Source organism: Chelonoidis abingdonii, chromosome 18 (assembly GCF_003597395.2).
Source record: "Chelonoidis abingdonii isolate Lonesome George chromosome 18, CheloAbing_2.0, whole genome shotgun sequence".
NCBI lineage: Eukaryota > Metazoa > Chordata > Testudines > Testudinidae > Chelonoidis > Chelonoidis abingdonii.
Window position 1 is genome coordinate 14,559,299 of NC_133786.1, and position 18,339 is coordinate 14,577,637.

Genomic DNA, 18,339 nt, shown 5'->3' on the forward strand with positions numbered 1-18,339 from the left:
TTGTGAGACACATTCAGCAGTAATCTGGTCTTGAGTCTTGAGCCAGACAGAAATATTGAGGAAAAATGGATCATGCGGCCAGGTGGTAGCAGAAAATGTCTGCATATAAAGCGAACTTTTCTGATGCTTGTGAGACACATTCAGCAGTAATCTGGTCTTGAGTCTTGAGCCAGACAGAAATATTGAGGAAAAATGGATCATGCGGCCAGGTGGTAGCAGAAAATGTCTGCATATAAAGCGAAACCAGCGTTGCAAAGTGTTCCTTAGTGCCTCAGGCTGGGGGAGACTTTGGTGTCATGAAGCCTGATGTCCTCTGAGCCCCCAAATACTCCACCAGCTCCTTGAGCCTCCCATTCCTCCATTGTCAGCCTGCAGGAAAGGGGCAATGCTAATGGGGTATATTTAACGTCAAACTAAACTCCTGCCCTCTCTAAAACTTGCAGCATGCCGAGTCCTCTGGAGTCAACTCTCTTCTCAGCATCTCACTACCCATGTGCCTCAGAGAGAGAGAGAATGGGAGCCTGGGGCTAACTCCTAGCTTGTGACCAACACAAACTAAAGAAGCTACTGAGTAGCCCGAAGAGAGACTTTGCTTTTGCTGCTGGTTCCTGGTCTCCATGCTCAATAGAAGGAGGATTCACTCTCATCCCAGTAGGTACAGCAATCCTTGGGCCTGGCCTAGAGCAGGGAACTGATGCAGTTGTGTATAATGCAGATCTGTGTCCAGTGCCCCGACCAATACCACTGTGCCAGTCATATTTTGGAGCATCTAAAACAACATCTTGCTGTTTTCAGCTCTCCTGGTTTATTACGCAGGGATCAAATCCTGCAGTCCTTACTCAGTCAAAACTCCCACTCAAGTCAAGAGTGCGGCGAACATCAAGTAAGGGCTGAGCAAACATCAAATAAAATCTTCAGGATTTGGCACCAGAGGTATATGAAGACATTTAGTGCTGGCTTGGTTATGGGGGACACCATGGGCTAAATCAGGCTATGTATGCTTCTTCCTACAGACTGGACACAAATAGTATCTTAGATTGTAAGCTGTTTGGGGCAGGGACCATCTTTTTGGTTCTATGACTGTACAACATCTAGAACAGTGGGATTCTAGTGCATGACTGCGGGTTCTGGACATTACCACAGTACAAATAATAAGTAATTGCAGGCATATATCCCAGAGGCACAGTCTTACCAAGCTTTTCTATACTAGCAGTGACACCACGTCTGAGACCCTAACATTCAAAGACAAAACCACAAGATGCTTATGTATGTTTTATTTGTTAGCAAATGAGCTTGTTCTCTTTCCTTAGCATAAATAAATAAGTATGGCCAGTCAGTACAGCATACGCTGCTTGCATCCAATGGAAAGGTTTTCCTGGATGGAAAAGTCGGTTTCAGACACCTTCCTACTTCCTCTGGGCCCCTGCGATGGCAGATTTCTCCTCGCGGGTGATGGGAATGGTGCGCTCAGGAACATCGGTTTGTTTTCTTGGTCCATTCACTGTCAGGACTCCATCCGAAGACAGGGATGAGGTGATGGACAGAGGATCCACATCTGCTGGGATCCTGTATTTCCTGTTGAACTCCCTGGCAATGAAGCCATGCTCATCCTTATAGAAAGGGAAGGGAAAGAACAGCCCTGGTTTGATGTGCCAGCTTGATTCCAACTCACAACGTTCCCCCTGAGCTGAGGTCAAGTTTGAGAAGCTCCCGCTCAAAAGGAAAATGTTTCAGAAAGTTTGGAGCATCCCTGTCTGGAGAGACCTTGGCAAAGTGGCAGAGTTAAACTGAATTCAGACACAGCACTGTGCTGTCCAGGCTTAAGATGGTAGCAGGCTGGAAAACCCTACAAGCTTTATTTCATGGTGGGGCTTGTGCTTCCTATTCTCATTTAATCAGATTGCCCTTATTAGTCGGAGTTCTACTGTAGTCTCCTAAAACATTCCAGGCAGAGCAATGGTCAGTACCACCCCTCAGCCATTCCCCAGGATCTCAGTGTACACTACAGTGCAGGTTCCTAGCTGTCTGATTTCCACTACAGGACTCTATTGCTCCTTTGTTCTTGGGAAGTTTCGACTTCACCCTCCTCCCAGCTGTCACATGGGTATTAAGGGCCAGGAGCTGCACTCGAGTAACCAAGAGCAAAATTCAGCTCTTTCAGTTGAGTGTACAAGCTGCTGTTATGGGGCTTTGCCAGAGTAACATATTGTGAATATTAACAGTACAGTTAGAGTCTGATACATCGTTTGGTTTAATTATTAAAGTTCTATTAATTGTTAACTGATTCAACGTTAATTAGTTCAATAATCTCCAGACTTGGGCTTTCCCATCGCTGTGCTCCTGGCCCCTTCCCAACAAGAGAGAGGCTCAGAAATGCTCATTTTATTAATGTTTTTCCACAGCAATAACCTCTGCCCCACTACTCCCCAGGGTCAAATGATTAATGAAAATGAACAGAAATTATTTCAGGGTAGAAGGCAACAAGATGGTTTTGCCATCTCGTTAGATCCTTGCTTAACAGGCGCAGGGGCAGTTCACACTTTACCACAGAGTAGCTATACCTGGCGCTCCTCGTGTTTTCCATGGACCTCGATCACATCCCCCAACACCTTGACTTTTAGTTCCTCGGGAGAGAAATGCTTCACATCAACATTTACGGAAAACTTGTCCTTCTCCAGTCGCATCTGCAAACCAAGGGGTTGGTTAGAGAAGAACAGCTCCAGTGTTGGCTGTGGGTGTCACCCTGCACCCAAGCAGGTCAACAGAAAAGCGCTTATGAATTTTAATGACGTGGGACCAAGCCCTAGATTGGTATGCCAACATGCCCTGCCCTTCAAGGGCTGACTAAGGCCGCAGCAGTCTGTCTAACTTGCTCCTTTGTTTCAGTTTTGGATCCTACTCATGCCAAGTTGTCTCTCTCTACCTAGTTTTTTTGATTGCATGTGACCAGTTCTTATTATTATTTGCGTGTAATTTCTTTTATTTGGGGCTTTCTTTCCCCTTATTGATATTCACAGGGGTCTTGTCAGCACTGGAGAAAATGACTGGGCACTTGACTCCACCTTGTGTGTACTCAGTTCACATTTCTCCCTATATAGTCAGAGTCTTGACTAATTATAAGTTTTGCATTCTATTGGATGCTCTAGGGTTGATGTCCCATTTCTGAAGTGTACCTGTTTGACTTGAATAACCTCTTGGACCATGCCATTTAGCCAAACTGTTTTCCTTCTTGCCTTCCTGCTTAATTCATTTTTCTTTTGCTGAGGGATGTACCTGCCTTCTGAGACTGTTATGAGATGCTTAAATAGCCTCCATGATGACTCTAAGCAGTTCAGTTTCCTCACTTTTGACCTGGGGGTCTCTTTGCTTCCTCAATTGTTTGGATTTCCCTTCCTAACATTTAGTTCCATCCAGAGTGCTGAACCTAATTACACTGAGCTCTCTACACGTTGGTGCCAAGCAACACAGAGAAATTGGTTCAACAGGTAACTAGGTCTGAGCCACTAAGTCAAGAAAATGAAGAGAAAAAAAACTATTTCCCCTAATATCTTTCAGTTAGAGTAATCCTAGATGTTAGTTGTACCCCTGGGTCTGATGCAAAGTCCAATTAAGTCGGAAGATGACGTAGTCTTCAATGGGCTTTGGATGAGCCCTAAAATAGGCACAAACTTTCCAGACAGCAATGGGACTTTCAAGAGGGCAGTGTCCCTTTAAGACTCCGTTAGTCACTAGCTCTTCAGACTGTCCCTGCATTTTTCTTCCCTCACAACCTACTGCTCTCAATGCCCTTGAAAACTTCAGACACCCAGGACCTGTTCTGCCACTCACAGCCATGTAACTTCAGCAGTGTGAGTCCTGCTTTACACCAGGCTGAGAGAAGAACCAGGCCTGTTGTTTACTAACTCTCCAGTGTGTTACAACTAGGGCATTGCTACCAAAGCAGCTGGTTTTTTGCCTCCCACTCCTAACTGTAAGGCCTGGAGGGATGAATGGGCACTTGTCATGCAGCAATTCAGAGCTGGAGCTGAAGGACGTCTACAGAGGAATTGCTGTGTGGAGGCGGGATGTTTGTGCGGGCCCCAGGCAATGTGAACTTGGGGCTCTGCCAGCTTCTTTAGTGATTTGTCTGTGAAATTCCCTGGGAGGAAGGAGACTTGGACAAAGGCTTGAGAACTAAGGGAACTAGTGCTTAACAAATGACAGGGGGAACCCATGGAAGATGGAATGGGGGGAAAGGTAGAGGGGATATTGAGGGTCAGGGAATAGGCAGTTTTGTGGGAAGAATTTCCCTGGCTCTTCTCCTACAAATTAACTACTGAGATTCTATGCATAGTTCTCCTCCGTGTTCTGCTGGAGGAACTCCGAGCACTTCTCTGAGCTAAGACAATCAGAGAGGAAGATGCCAAGTGCTGGTGGGAACTAAGGGTCTGGTAGTTCATCATTCTTCGTGGTTCCTTTGCATCAGCTAAGCTGCCGCAAAGGGGTTGTAATGTAAGATAGGCAGAAGCTGCCTCTACTACACAATACCCGGCAAAAGGAGCTGTTATGCCCAGGCTCTGCAGCAGCCCTCAGTGCAAGGGGGTTCTGGAGGTGGAGAGGTGTAGGTCGGCATGTTCTGACCACCCAGGGATTTTGAGCCTCCCCATATGGGGCTTTTAAGCAGGGGCCCAACTTGGACCGCCCCAGCCTGCACCGGTGGTCAGCAGCGCCTGAGTAAGGAAGGCACGCACTGTCTCCCCTGGTGTGTATCCGTGCAGGGATTAATCTGACCTCAAGGGCAGGAAGCAAATGGTCAGAGAGGGGAAATCAGCAGTAGATATGCCCACTGTGCTGCTGGAGCTAGCCAGACCCCATTCTCAATAGACTTCCCAGGAGTCTCTCCAGGTCCTAGTCAGACAACGGCAGGGATTGTGCCACCATCGTTTGCAATGAAGGCAAAGCCGGTTCATCCCATTGGTTTGATTCCTCCGAGAACTTTCCCTCTAATTATTGGCCTGTGTAAGATACCAGGTGCCAAGTAAGGGGGCATTTGCCCCAGGGGAATATGATGCCTGAACTCTGTACAAATGGGACAAACTTGTTTCTAAAGTCTCACTGGGATCTCTGCATTCACTACTGTCTGAGTGGTGCTAGGTGCAACCAGCCATCCACTGACACTGTTCTTGGAGCAGATTGGGCCAACATTGACATATTCTGGGGTGCTGGAGTCACACTCATCTCCTGAGAGGCTACGGAGAGTTGGTCTTTAGTAAGGTTTTCCCTACAGCACCTGTTCCTGGATGAAGGCATTCTTCACATTCGGGCTCATTAGAAACACGCAAGCCGAAGATGCAGTGGAGCAGGGAAGCGTGGGAGGACTGTTTTCTAGCTCAACCTTGAGACTGAGAGAAAGATGATCTTCCAGGCACAGGGGAATTATTTAGAAGGTGGAGATACGGGGGGTTCCTTTTGCACCTTTCTTAAAATGTGGTTCTACTCTGCAAAGTGTGCAACTTGGCCCTTGTTATCCAGCACATCTGCCCCACATGCATCTGCATCTGAGCTGATTGTCTTAGGAACAGTTTTTAGGACTATCCTGCTTTTAACACCTGTTAGCCCTACAAGGTCAGCACACCCCTGGAAAAGGGAGCCAGAGAGTCTGTTACTATTTATTTCTAGTGCCCTAGCATGTAGCAGTCTCAGTCGTGAACTAGGATCTTAGTGTGCTAGGTGCTGTACAAACACAGGGTTCCTGCAGTATCACTGGAATTATCTGAGCTAAGTCTCAGTTGCAAGGCCCTCCGTTTCACCAGGCAGAGTTTGGCCCACAGAATCTTTATGACTGAGGATTATGCATGAGCCCAGCATGACTCTCAGATCTCAGACTTTGCTGGCCCAGCAGTTACAATGAACACATTTTTCCTTATACGCTGGGCAATTTTTCTCCATAGATATCGAAAGATGAAGGACATGGAGCCAGCCCATCATGCCAGCTTACAGTCACTTTGCAGAGCAGAAGACTCTCTGGCATGGCCAATGTCATTCCCAGTCTGATTGTTCACAATTTAGATGCTTCTCAGATGCCTGCCAACCCACAGATCTCCTAGCCTGTGTGAGGAAAGTAAAATCACAGGCACTGCTATACAGTATCATGTCACTCCTAAGCCTGAGAGTCAGGCACCAAACTCTCAGGGGAGAGGGATACAGGTATGGAAGTGAGCTCAGCACCTGCACCCCCTGTGCCAGTGAAACTCAGGTGCTGCATTCAGGCTTAAAAAAGGAGTATTCACGCATTAGCACCTCCTGCTGGACACTTCACAGAGCAGCATTAGTCTGGTTACAGAGGGGGGTGCAGATTTCACCTTCCTAGCCAGCGTCAGGGCCGCCCAGATGATTAAGAGGGCCTGGGGCAAAGCAATTTTGGGGGCCCCTTCTATAAAAAATACCATAGAATACTATATTCTCATGGGGGCCCCTGTGGGGCCTGGGGCAAATTGCCCCCCCCCCCCCCCCCCCCGGGGCAGCCCTGGCCAGCGTTAAAACACAAGAGTGAAACAGGGCCCAAGAATGAGGCAGTGGGGTAGGCAGGCACATCTAGTCCAGGTTGGCAATCAGGGCAGGGAGATTCATAAGTCAAGAGGATGCCTGGAGACCCTCAATATCTGTAAGAGAGAAATCTCTACTTCTCCTTTTGATTCAACAAAAGTGAAACCCAAGCAGAGAAATAGGAGCTGCACCTAAGGAATTGTGCCGTGTAGCAATGGCTGAAAACTGTGAAAGGAAAGAGGAAGTGTGATCAAGATGAACAGCAGGGGATGGGGAGTCACAACTCCGGGGTTCTATTCCTTTCTCCGAGAGGGAGTGTGGTGTAACAGTTAGGTCAGTGAATTGGGAGTTCAGGGCTCCTATGTTCTGTTCTCTGTACCGCTGCTGACTGCTGTGAAATTTCACGCTAATCACTTTGCCCTTTGTCTCATGACTATCATAACACTTATCTACCTCACAAGGGGAATGTGATGCTTAATTAATTGACATTAGTGAAGCATTTTGAGGTGCTTGATTCACAGATGCAACTGCACCATGATAAGTGTTATTATCTCACAAAGGGTTTTGCACTGCTATAAGGCCAGACGGCACCTGCAGGGCTGAATCCTGCCTGACATAGGGAGCAGCGAGCAGGGACACAAGGATGGCACCTTCAGGTGCTCCTCCCCCAAGTTTTTTTCTAATACCAATCTATGAGCAGCTTCCCAGGGGTTCCCTGGGGAGTCAGGCTGGGCTCTCGGCTCCAGACCCAGCCAGAGGCATGCACAGCAGACAACAAAGCATGTGAAGAGAGAAAAGTTACCTCTGAGAATCCCGTCTCTAGCCAGCTGGGTGTCCTTAGGAAGGGGAATCTCATCAGGAAAGGGCTGAGAGCGCCCGAGGTAGGGAACAGCTCAGACTCTGAGAGATGCTCTCCGAAGCTCTGGTCAAAGATTCGTGTTGGTGTCAAGAAGGAAAACAGGGGTCTGCGGATCAAGGGGTGGTGAATGGCGATATCCATCTGTGTTTATCTGGGAGAAGAGTAAGAATTTATGTGCAGCAGAGTTCTTCAAGGACTGGTGTGCCACGGCTTTTTATACCCACTGCCGTCCAGGCCTCGCCCCCCACCGCTGAACTCTCTGGAAGGGTGATGTCAGGAGTTTTATTATCCCAGCTCTCTGTCTGCTCCATTCAGCAGTGGCCAGTCAATTATCTAGAGGATTTGAAAGCTCTACTAAGGAGGAGGGGAAAAAAAAGTCTAGTGGGTCAGCAAGAATTAGAGCTGCCCAGCCCCGCACCCCCACGTACTGTTTATCTGTAGAGTCCCCAGGCTTGGCTGATGTTCCCAGCTGCTTCAGATGCCAGGAGGATCAATGCAGCTCCTATCTTTGGCTCACACAGAAAGTGACAAGGGCCCATTGTCTTCATCGTGTTTGGAAGCTGGTTTCTGAAGCTACACATGACCCTAGAGATGGCTCTGCCGATCCTTACAGAAGAGCAGCTGCAGGCCTGCTTTAGTCACAGGACTTACAGCCAGAAAAATGCTGCTAGATCACTCTGTCTGTCCCAACCTCCCGCACAGCTGATGTGGATCTGTCTGTCCTGACTCCTCCAGACTGTACAGCTCTTCCCATCCTGACCCCCTCACACGCCACCTAGTGCATGCCTGTCTGTCCTGAACCCCCCTCCCTCCCAGCTGGTGAGGGTCTGTCCATCTTGACCTCCCTTCCTCCCAGCTGGGGTGGGTCTGTCCATCTTGACCCCCCCTCCGTCCCAGCTGGTGTGGGTCTGTTCATCTTGACCCCCCTCACTCCCAAGTGGTGCGAGTCTGTCTGCCCCAACCTGACCCTCCCACCAGCCAGCACAAATCTGTTACCTCTCGTGTATTAATGGCTATCCAATTTTTAGTTCTGTGTCTATTTTGCAAACCAGGAATAAAAGTAAGGTTTGAATCTAAAATGTTGATCATCCTCTCAGCCTCTTCCTTTCTCTCTCTCACCCCACAGGGTAGGGGGTACCTATGAGACACAGGCAAGACACCCACGGGGTGGAGAGGCAGCGTGTGTGCCCCAAAGTGTATGTGTGAAACTTCAACAGCTGCTGTTCTGTGCCTGTTCTAAGGCGAACAGGGGATCTCAGCCCTCTCCATGTATGTCAGTCCAGCACCTTTGTCTTTTCCCCAGTGGTAAAGCCACTTGAATGGATTTAGAGAAAGGTGAGAGCTCAGCACAGTCTGGGTGTGAGTTCAGACTCACATAGATAAATGGAACCACCTATATTGTGAGAGCCTTTAAAATGCTATTAATGCACCACCATGCTCCCCAGACACACAAGCTATGCTTCTATCTATCTATCTATCTATCTACTATCTATCTATCTATCTATCTACTATCTATCTATCGGCTCCAAAGAGCTGACAATCTGCCACTTATTGGATGAAAGGTGCTGTAGGGGAGCACGTTATTATTCCTAATAGTGACAAGCCATCTTCACAAACAGGCTCCAGCAATCTCTCTCCTTCCCCAGGGCAGATGGAATCTCATGAGTTTTACCCAGCAACAGCTGTCAAGAACACAATGGAGGGAAGACCAATGCCACATCCAAGGGCCCTGCTGTTCCCTCGCTTCCTTCTTGTGTTAGTGACTCCATGGTGTGCATGCAGCTCCTCGGGATGGATATTGGGAATTAATGTGCAGCACCTAAAGAAACTCCCACAGTGAGACCCAGCTATGGCACAGCTGTGTGCCATCCAGCCAGCAGAGCCACTGTGCCCAGAAGCACTGAGTCCCAAAGGAACAAGGAGAAATGCTGCCTGGGCTCTGGGCTGACGCAGGAGCCTTTCTCCTGTGCAGAGGTGTGCTCTGATCCTGCTTAGTTCACAAGTGAAGAGAAGGTGGAAGGGGACTTTCCAGAGCGGGAACATCACAGCGAGTGACAAGAGTGAGAATTGAGCCCTGCCACTGCCTCCCTATGGATCTGCTACTGCCCCTCAATCCTGACCAGCAGAAGCCCTTGATGCGCCAGTCCTGAGCAAATCACCAGTTACCTTGTCCTAAGCACGTGTTTCTGCTGGTATCTCACCCAGGTTTGCACCCAAGTTTCCTGATGCATTACCCCTGCCCACCCCAGAGCTGAGCCCTATTTGTATTCCTAGCACTGCCAGGAATAAAAAGTGACTCATATAAGCCACTGGGTTAAATTTAACACTGAGTGAGTCTGATCGTTAAGACTAATCGAGGAACATGCAGTGATGGGACAAGTGCAGCCACCTTCATCTCACCAGCTGCTGCCGAGCATGACATCAATGCTGTATTTCTGTTGTCTATCGTTTCTGTTTGGGTGCCACACTTGTTCCTTCCTCTTCCCCTTCTTTCAATGGACATGATTAATGTATGCATTCTGGCACTTCCCCCAAGGCACTACTGGGAACTTCCTCCTGACAGTGCCCTGCCTCTGGTCTGCACACTTGTGCTCTGATGGGTTGGCCACCAGATGTCTCCACAGAGACATTTGGCTCTCCCTCAGTAAATCCCAAGGGAAGAGCGTCCCTCCCTTACAACTGAAAGGGTTCTGCTGGGTGAGCCAGGGGTTCTCTAACACATCTCATGCAGGAATGGACAGGTCGAGCCCTAGGTATCTTGTCAACTCTTTGGGGTGGGGACTGTGGTTTTGTTCTGTGTTTGTACAGTGTCTGACACAGTGGGGTCTTGGCCAATGACTGGGGCTCCTAGATAATCATATTAATAGGGAGCAGGCAGCCCTGCCTATGAACTCCGATTCAGCACTTACATATAGAAACTGACATAAATTCCATTGACTTTAGGTAATAGCAAGACCACACCTCTCTTTTATAAGTGAGTGGAGACCATGCCCCCATCCAGTGCTATTTCCTGTGCTCACTGCTGAACCACAGGGGGGAGAAGTTTCCCTCACAGCTCCAGGGTCTAGCTACAACTGTGCGGGGTTGCAGTCAATCCTACAGCTCTTGGCAAGAGGGACAGCAGGTAAAGGGGGCAGCAACAAACCAGGCTGGAGGTGTCTCCTTGGATTGCATATCATGTAAACAAGAAAGACTTGACACTGGTGCACCTGCTGCTCTGCGCTTTGGAGACCTGGAGCCTTCAAGGCAGCTCTGGTTTCAGAGCACAAGGATCTTATGTGGAGACCCACCCATTCAGGACTTTAAAAAACTGATCTTGGACAAATCCAGCCCCTAAATAACTAAGGCCTATCTGTCGTAGACATTTCCACTGCATCCATCGTGGTGCTCCTGAAACCCTGACACTCAAGGAAGGCCAGGGATCATTTTAGCCCATTCGTTTTTAGAGGCTTATTTTCAAGTGAGCGGGAGGGGGGGAGTTGGGGGAAGTGTTCAGACTATTTAGCACATGCACACAGGACTTTACACTTGCTGAGTGATGAAGAATCAGTCCTGTTTGGTGGCTGCTCAGCACCTCTGGAAATCTGGCTCCCTTAGATTTTGTTAAACAGAGAATGGTTCACGAGGAAGTGAATTGCAGAATGGCCTTGGCACTTCCCACAAAATGCCCTGTGTCCCAGCACAGTTCTGAACTCCAGGCTAATCAATCCCAGGTGGAGGCTAGAACATTCGTTGCAACAAAGTATCATTTTTTATTTAACCTTCTAGCCAGTAAGAACACAGCAGCTTGTTTGGATTCCAGTCTAGAGGTGTGTGGTATGTGAGGGTACTGAACAAAAATGTACACTATGTAAAGCATCTCCGAGCATTAGCTAATTAATCCTTAAAGAGTGGAGGGGTAGGCAGGTGGGTGTAATTAACCCCATTTTGCAGATCGGAAGGGTACAGTGCAATGAGGGGAAAGGCCACAGAACACATAATTGGTCAGAGATGGGATCAGAGCTCAGGAGCTGGTAGCACCCAGCCCTGCATTCAGCACCTGGTACATGCCCTCCCCTTAGTGAAAACCCCGTGTAACTCTCCCTAGGCTGTGCCTCCATGCTTTCACCTTCCCTTGAGCCCCCTTCAGCCTCTCCCATTCCACTTCACTGCCCCAGCACACCCAGTACCCTGGAGCAGGGAAACCTAGCCCTCTGGCTTTCCCTCCATCATGACAGCACGTTTTGTTTTCGGGAGCCTTAAACTTAGTCACCCAATAGCTGCAGCCCCTCCCTGTCTGCAAACTGTTTCTAGATCCCCAGCAGGAATGCAGTGAGGCGCTTTCCCTCATCTTCCTGGCTAAACGTCCCTGGGCCTGTGTGTCTATTTTGGTCTGTATCTTCATCACACACACCTCCCTATGGAATTCACCCGATTAAAACTTTGCGATCTGCAGCCTTCTCACTCTGAGAGGCAGTGAGCACGCTGAAAGTCCCTTCCCCGACAGACCATGGCTGAGCGGACGGTCCCCCATGCCTATCCCATGAGCACGGAATACGAGTTCGCCAACCCCAGCAAGATCTATGACCAGAACTTTGGGGAAGGTAAGAAAGAGGCCGGGCTCCCGTCTGGCTTCACTTTTGCTCTCTCCTAGTGCAGGAGACTGTCTGGAGTGCATCCCCTGGGACATCACCTCCTGCAGACACATAGATGCTGGAACTATGGGTGCTGGGGGTGTTGCTGCACCCCTTGGCTTGAAGTGGTTTCCATTATATCCAGCAGGGGTAGGCAACCTATGGCATATATGCCGAAGGCAGCACGTGAGCTGATTTTCAGTGGCACTCACACTGCCTGGGTCCTGGCCACCGGTCCGGGGGGCTCTGCGTTTTGATTTAATTTTAAATGAAGCTTCTTAAACATTTTAAAAGCTTTATTTACTTTACATACAACAACAATAGTTTAGTTCTATATTATAGACTTATAGAAAGAGACCTTCTAAGAACGTTGAAATGTATGACCGGCACACGGAACCTTAAATTAGAGTGAATGAATGAAGACTCGGCACAGCACTTTGGAAAGTTTGCCGACCCCGATATACAGGATTTACAGTTTGGTTCAGTGGCTCTCAGCACCCCTACTATACAATTTGTTCCGGCACCCCTGCACAGACACATAAGCAACTGCAGTGGGGGGATTGGAATCATCAAGAAAGCTGATGGGGGGCCCAGGATGGGTCCGGGGACATCAGGAGAAGCCTCCAGAATGATTGGGAGCCATCATGCTCTTGATCTTTCTCCTTCTACTTCCTTCCCTCCCTGGCTGCATGTTTCATTCCTGCTTTCCTTGCCCCTCCCTCTCTTTCTATTATTCATGCACACACAGCGCCTGGGGAGCAAAATACTGCCCTTTGATCCAGACTGCAAGTGGGGCCCCTGCTGCCATCAACAGCCGATCCACGTGGCACAGCCCATGCCAAAGAGGTCATGAAGGCACTGTGTAGATACCAGAGAAGGGTCCTGCTCTTTTATTGCAAAGTGTCGCCTGAAAATTGTTAGGAAAAACTGGTTCTCTCGTTGATTAGCTGAAAGACTGTTTAGCCAGCAAGCTCTCTGCCCCTCACCTGGTGCAGCGGGTGCTGCAGACCTTAGCAGCAGGGGAAGCTCTCCTAGCCCACTGCCCGGGACAGGCTGTGGTGGAATCTGACTGGCAGGAGTTGGATTAAGGAGCTTTTGAAAAGAGCTGCTGGTGGTGGGAGATTTTGCATCCCCAGTCAGCACAGGGAAAAGCTGAGCTGGTGGATTCTGGACAAAGCCAGAGCAGCAGCAGCCAGAGGGGAAAGAATGCAGGAGGCAGCAGAACCATTCACCAAGCTCAAAGTGCTAGCACAACAGTGTGAAAAGGCAAAAGCCTCAAGAAAAGCCTGATGTCAATGTCACACAAAAGACTTTAGTTCTTCATGCCAGATTCTCCACATTCAGTGTTTTCCACATCCAGCTCTGGCTGTGGGCTCCTCTCCTCACAGCCACCCATCACCTATTCTCCCTCACTCCTAGCTTAGACCCCCAGATGGATGTCAGCCTCTGGCAGAGCTGATGGGTGCAGCTGGTGTGTGACATGGGGTGGCACTTAGTGGGCTGCATGCAGCATTTCAGTGACACATGGGTGGGCCAAGCTAGTGACTCAGTTCCTATTGTACAACAGAAGTGGTGGATTTTCACAGAGCCCACACAGCTGCCTGCCAAGTCCCAGACTAACATTTCCCTTTGCCTCTCTTGGTCTCATTGTTGCTCTCCTCCATCCCAGGATGCAAAGCAACCCTATGCTCCTCATTCTGTCTGTTTCAGGTGTGTCCCCTGCAGAGATTTTAGCCCCCACCTTGTATCATGGGTACTACATCAGACCCCGGATCAACAAGCAGCTGGACCGGGGGATCTCCGAGATCAACCTCAATGAGCACAAATTTCAGGTATTTCTGGATGTCTGCCACTTCCTGCCTGACGAGATCTCCGTCCGCACAGTGGACAACCTGCTGGAGGTGACAGCTCAGCACTCCCAGAAAGCTGACCGCCATGGCTTCATCTCCCGGGAATTCACCAGGACATACATCCTTCCACTGGATGTTGACCCCCTGCGAGTTAAAGCCACGCTGTCCCATGATGGCATCTTGAGTGTTGAGGCTCCCCGAACTGGAGGGGAAGTGAAGGCTAGAATCAAGGATGTGAAAATAACTCACCAAGATCAGCCAGTGGGGATGGGAGAAAACCTGGATAAGGGGAAGAGACAAACTGAGCCCTAAAGCACCCTGGGGCTCTGCTTCAATTGAGGGGATATGTGATTGTGTCAGAACCTTATTTCTCACCGCCAGTGCTTGGCTTTGCGGGAAGACCACTGGCTGGAAAAGAGGTGGTGGAGTTAAAGAAAGAGAGTGCGGGGGGACCATAACTGAAGCCTTTTCCCAGTTCAAGCACTACGCAGAGGAAGGCAATACATGCTGCCATCCCTACTGTTATCCAAAAATAACAGGGGTCACCTCCTGCCATAAATTGCTGTGCTGTGTTGCTGTGGGCTGTTAACCAGCTGCTGTGTTCTACCCCGGAGGGGGCTGCGTTTCAGTGGTGGGTGGAGTAATCCATTGCATCGCTAACATTTGTGGAGAGCTTTGGGAGTGGAAGGGGCTGTAAGTATGTAAAAACAACAATAGTTCTTAAGAGGAATGAGGAATAAATCTATCTCTAATCTCCTCGCATTTGCTTTGAATTTCAATTGCTCACATCGTAGTTATTCCGCATTGAAGAATCTGGACAATGCCTTAGCCTCTCTTGATGCAGTGAACCAGGAAATTGTTCTGGGCAGCATATTTTATGGCACCAGATTATTTAGAGTTCATTCGGAGTTCATCTGTGAAACCAACATCAGTGGCAACCCTGAGAGTGACTAACCACAGGGGATCACTCTTATGGCAGATGGGTGCACTTTGCAACCATTGTCCCAGTCCCCTTTGGATTCCCAGAATAGTTCTGATGCCATAGCCCAGGAGTGGCCCCCCGAGCCACATATGACAGTCTTCAGAAGTTTGAGAGCTGGGGCACAACTGCTGGGAGCCTGGGCATGGGGCTTCAGCCCCACTCCGGCTGAAGCCCCCGACAGTTGCATCCCACAGGGCTGAAGCCCTGACAACCCTCCTTCCTGCTGGACAGAAGCCCCTGCCCCCACCACCCCATTGCAAGGCAAAGGTCCCGAGGCTTCTCCCCCCATTATGGTAGGCGGTGAATGGGATGGAGGGGCTTGTGGCTCACGAGCCTACAGTTTGGCCACCCCTGCTATAGCCCTTGCAGGAAGTTTCAGGGATGTAATGGCTTCTGGTATGTAGGAACAGAATGAAAGATGCCAGGGGATCATTGTCAAAAATACACACTTATCTCCAGGGCTGGCTTTAGGGGTTCTGCTGACCTAGGAAACTTGGCCAATGCACTCCTCTGCCCTACCTACTTCAGTCCATGGGAAGTTGTGCCCACCCAGGTAGAGATCCATCCTGCGTCCTTTGGGAGAAGTGAGCCGTGAATGTTGCAGGATCCTGTACAATGTTGAAGACACACAGCTCAGTTCAACTGGCTTCAGTGAAATTACATCAGGGATGAATCTGGCCCTAGGTCCCCCTTCCGTAACCAAGCGTTTCATCAACTTGAAGCTACAGGGCACCAAGAGAAAGTCCCCTTACTCTGATGATGTCAGAAGGGGGATTGTGTGTGTTACAAAGTCTGCTGCAGCTGCTTATTGGGCTGGCTGTGAGGAGTCAGCAGATGACAAACTCATTCCTTCTCTGAGCCGATTTAAGGCAGTGAGGTGCTGTGTCATTGAGGAATATGGGGTTTCTGGCACATCCTGATGTGGGGATACGGGTCCTCCCCTGGCGTGGCAGAGAGTGAAGGTTCCAAGACACCCACTGAGGAAACTGGAGGATTCGTAAGTCCCTCCTTTGCATTCCTTCTTAGGGCCTGATTCTCATTTACACTAAGGCCTCAGTGCACTGATCTGGAAAAATAAAAGGGGCCGGGAATGGCATCCTATGAATTCCTATGTGCAGAGGGACTGCAAGCACGGCATAAGGACTGCTCCTGGCTGCCTGGCAAGTCCGGAGTCTGACTGGAATGCACCACTTCCTAGAGTCATAGTGAGCTATGGGAATGAAATTCGGAGCGGCCTTGAGGCTGCTGTAACTTACAATGGGCCCTCACCAGCCTCAGAATACAGGGAGTGCAAAGGTGGTAGCTTGCTACTCTATACCTGCCCCAAGTTCAGGGAGAAGGCCACTGAGAATCAGTTTTGGTCTTTATCGTTTAGGAACAACCATTCTCAGTCCAGGGGGGCTGGATGGTTGCTCACTGGTTCTGATATGCCGCTCTGGTTGTCAGTGGCTGAGTGTTGCTACCGTCTGCCGAATGGCCTACATGGTTTGGCTTGGGAGGGTCTCAGTCCAGTTCCTGGTAGGCTGTCCTCCCATTCCAAAAAACAACCAGCACCACTGGCACTAACTGTCCACCTGGCTGTCACTCCCAGCAGACAGGCCATGGAATCAATAATGAACCATGGACCTTGCCTTTAGAGGTGCTCTCTCCAGAGCAGGGATGATGTGCGTTGACAGGGAAGTGTATGGGAAACTCACCCTGCTACTTCTTGTGCGGTAGTACCTGCTCTCTATATGGAGAACTTTGATCCCTCCCCTTTCACTTCTCTCCAGGGAGAGGTGTGTAAAAGGATTCATGCTTGCATAGGCAGGATGCTCTAGTGAAACTGCATGGGTGGAAAGCCTGCTGGAACAGCTCACAGGATCATAGCTGTTTGATGGCCCCCCCTGTGTTGACTGGGAACTTCAGGGGACTCAGATTAACTCTGGACAATCTGTGTCTAATTTCTTTTTCTTTCATTTCTTTTCTGCTGAGATGGCAGAGCCTTCTGGTGAATCTGACCTGAGCCCTTCAGCCATAATGGGGCTTTTCCTTGGCTTAGATCAAGCATTTTCAATACTAATGGCAAAAAGTAAAGGTCCCCTGCATTTAATGGAGATACCCACATCAGGGCATTTGGGTATGGCAAAGACATGTATTTGGGTGGGTATAGAATGAAATGCTCATATACCATGGTGATGGGCACTGTATAAAACTCAAGACTGATAGCCAGATGTACAAGAGCTTGTTAAAAACCATGATCAGCGCAGAAGGAATTTACTGTATAGTTTCACGCCCATCAGTTTAAAAGAGAAATATCATGAAGCCCTATTAATGAAGTCTTTGCTAGCTGCTGGCTAGCCCCCAAGATTTGACGGCTCCTCCATTAAAGAAATAATTGTATCTTCTGCATTTTTAGTTTAAACTCACTTTCTACAACCCTAGAAAAAGAAACCTCACAACTCCCCATTCTTGTGTGTGTGAAGAAAGCAAGGCCGGTAAGCAACAAGATTTAACAATACCATTCCGCCAGAATGGTAGGGGGAAGCCACTGTAGTGACCTGAGAATCTAGTGACCTCCATTGACAGGGAAGCAGAATGAAAGCCCCAAATTGTTTCTGATGCAGCATGAAGTCCAGGTTGCACAGAGTGAGGCAGTTCTGTGATAAAAGGGGTTTTGCTCTAACAGGGCTGGGCTGCATTTTCACTGGAGGTGGAACCAATTCTCCTTCCAAAGGAGAAGTTACTGAACCAGTTCTGAGCTAGTTTTTTGTACACGCAATGCTAGATCGTTCTGTGTCTGCAGAAAGACTGGGGCACCAACGTTTTACTGCAGTACAGATAATAAAATACAACAACAATAATAATAGATAATTCTGTTCCTTCGCTTTCTTTTAATCTCTCCTAGCTTTAACAGGCAGGATTTAGTTCTCTGTTGCTGGGCGCCAGCAGCCCTCGCCAATGCCCATTTGAGTCCTGATTACAAAGCCAGATTCCATTCAAAGTGTCTCAGACTACACTAAAACAACTGCCCTGAGCGCTGACACTGGGAGACCAGGCTGACACTGACTGGTGTGAAGCAGCTGATCATTATCTGTGCACTCTTGCTACCTAAGCACAAAATGGCACAATCGCATTGCTAAGCTTGAGTGCCGGAACCCTGGCTCCCTTTTATTCCTGCAGACAGAGGATAAAAAGGGAACGCGGGGTGGCAGCCAAATGCTTCCCGGAGCTCCCAATGTTTTCAATGGCTTTCTGTTTCTCTGGTGGAACTCAAACCAAAAGTCCCAGTGTTTGTCCAGAGAGGCTGATGGAAGCAGATTCTCAACCATTTTTTTTTGTTTTTCCATAAGGCAACAAAGCCTGAGTTAACGATGAAATAAAAACAGATTCACTGACTAAATAAACAGAAGGATCAGTCTGTGGCATGTCCAGAGACACACAAAGTCTGTGACTGCTGAGTGCTACCCAGCCACTGGGACATTGGTCTCCGCAGAATACAGCCATGCTGGGCTTCAGAATTCAGTCTGG

General features: G+C 49.0%; 2 protein-coding genes across 2 annotated transcripts; one reads left to right on the forward strand and one right to left on the reverse strand.

Annotated features, from left to right (window-relative positions):
- Positions 1 to 1,259: 1,259 nt before the first annotated feature.
- Positions 1,260 to 7,777, reverse strand: CRYAB (crystallin alpha B). Its single transcript, XM_032788030.2, has 3 exons — positions 7,328 to 7,777; positions 2,562 to 2,684; positions 1,260 to 1,610 (listed from the first exon to the last, which is right to left on the reverse strand). The coding sequence occupies exons 1-3, from the start codon at positions 7,523 to 7,525 to the stop codon at positions 1,407 to 1,409; spliced, it is 525 nt and encodes a 174-aa protein (XP_032643921.1). The 5' UTR covers positions 7,526 to 7,777; the 3' UTR covers positions 1,260 to 1,406.
- A 4,022-nt stretch (positions 7,778 to 11,799) lies between these two features.
- HSPB2 (heat shock protein family B (small) member 2) lies at positions 11,800 to 14,603 on the forward strand. Its single transcript, XM_032788010.2, has 2 exons — positions 11,800 to 11,967; positions 13,708 to 14,603. The coding sequence occupies exons 1-2, from the start codon at positions 11,874 to 11,876 to the stop codon at positions 14,157 to 14,159; spliced, it is 546 nt and encodes a 181-aa protein (XP_032643901.1). The 5' UTR covers positions 11,800 to 11,873; the 3' UTR covers positions 14,160 to 14,603.
- Positions 14,604 to 18,339: the final 3,736 nt, after the last annotated feature.

Coding starts and splice junctions, on each gene's coding strand:
- CRYAB (XM_032788030.2), bottom strand. CDS start 7,525: ATGGATATCGCCATTCACCACCCCTTGATCCGCAGACCCCTGTTTTCC. Junction 2,685..7,327: donor TAGAGACGGGATTCTCAGAG/GTAACTTTTCTC, acceptor CTTGGTTTGCAG/ATGCGACTGGAGAAGGACAA. Junction 1,611..2,561: donor GAAAACACGAGGAGCGCCAG/GTATAGCTACTC, acceptor CCTTTCTATAAG/GATGAGCATGGCTTCATTGC.
- HSPB2 (XM_032788010.2), top strand. CDS start 11,874: ATGGCTGAGCGGACGGTCCCCCATGCCTATCCCATGAGCACGGAATAC. Junction 11,968..13,707: donor TGACCAGAACTTTGGGGAAG/GTAAGAAAGAGG, acceptor TGTCTGTTTCAG/GTGTGTCCCCTGCAGAGATT.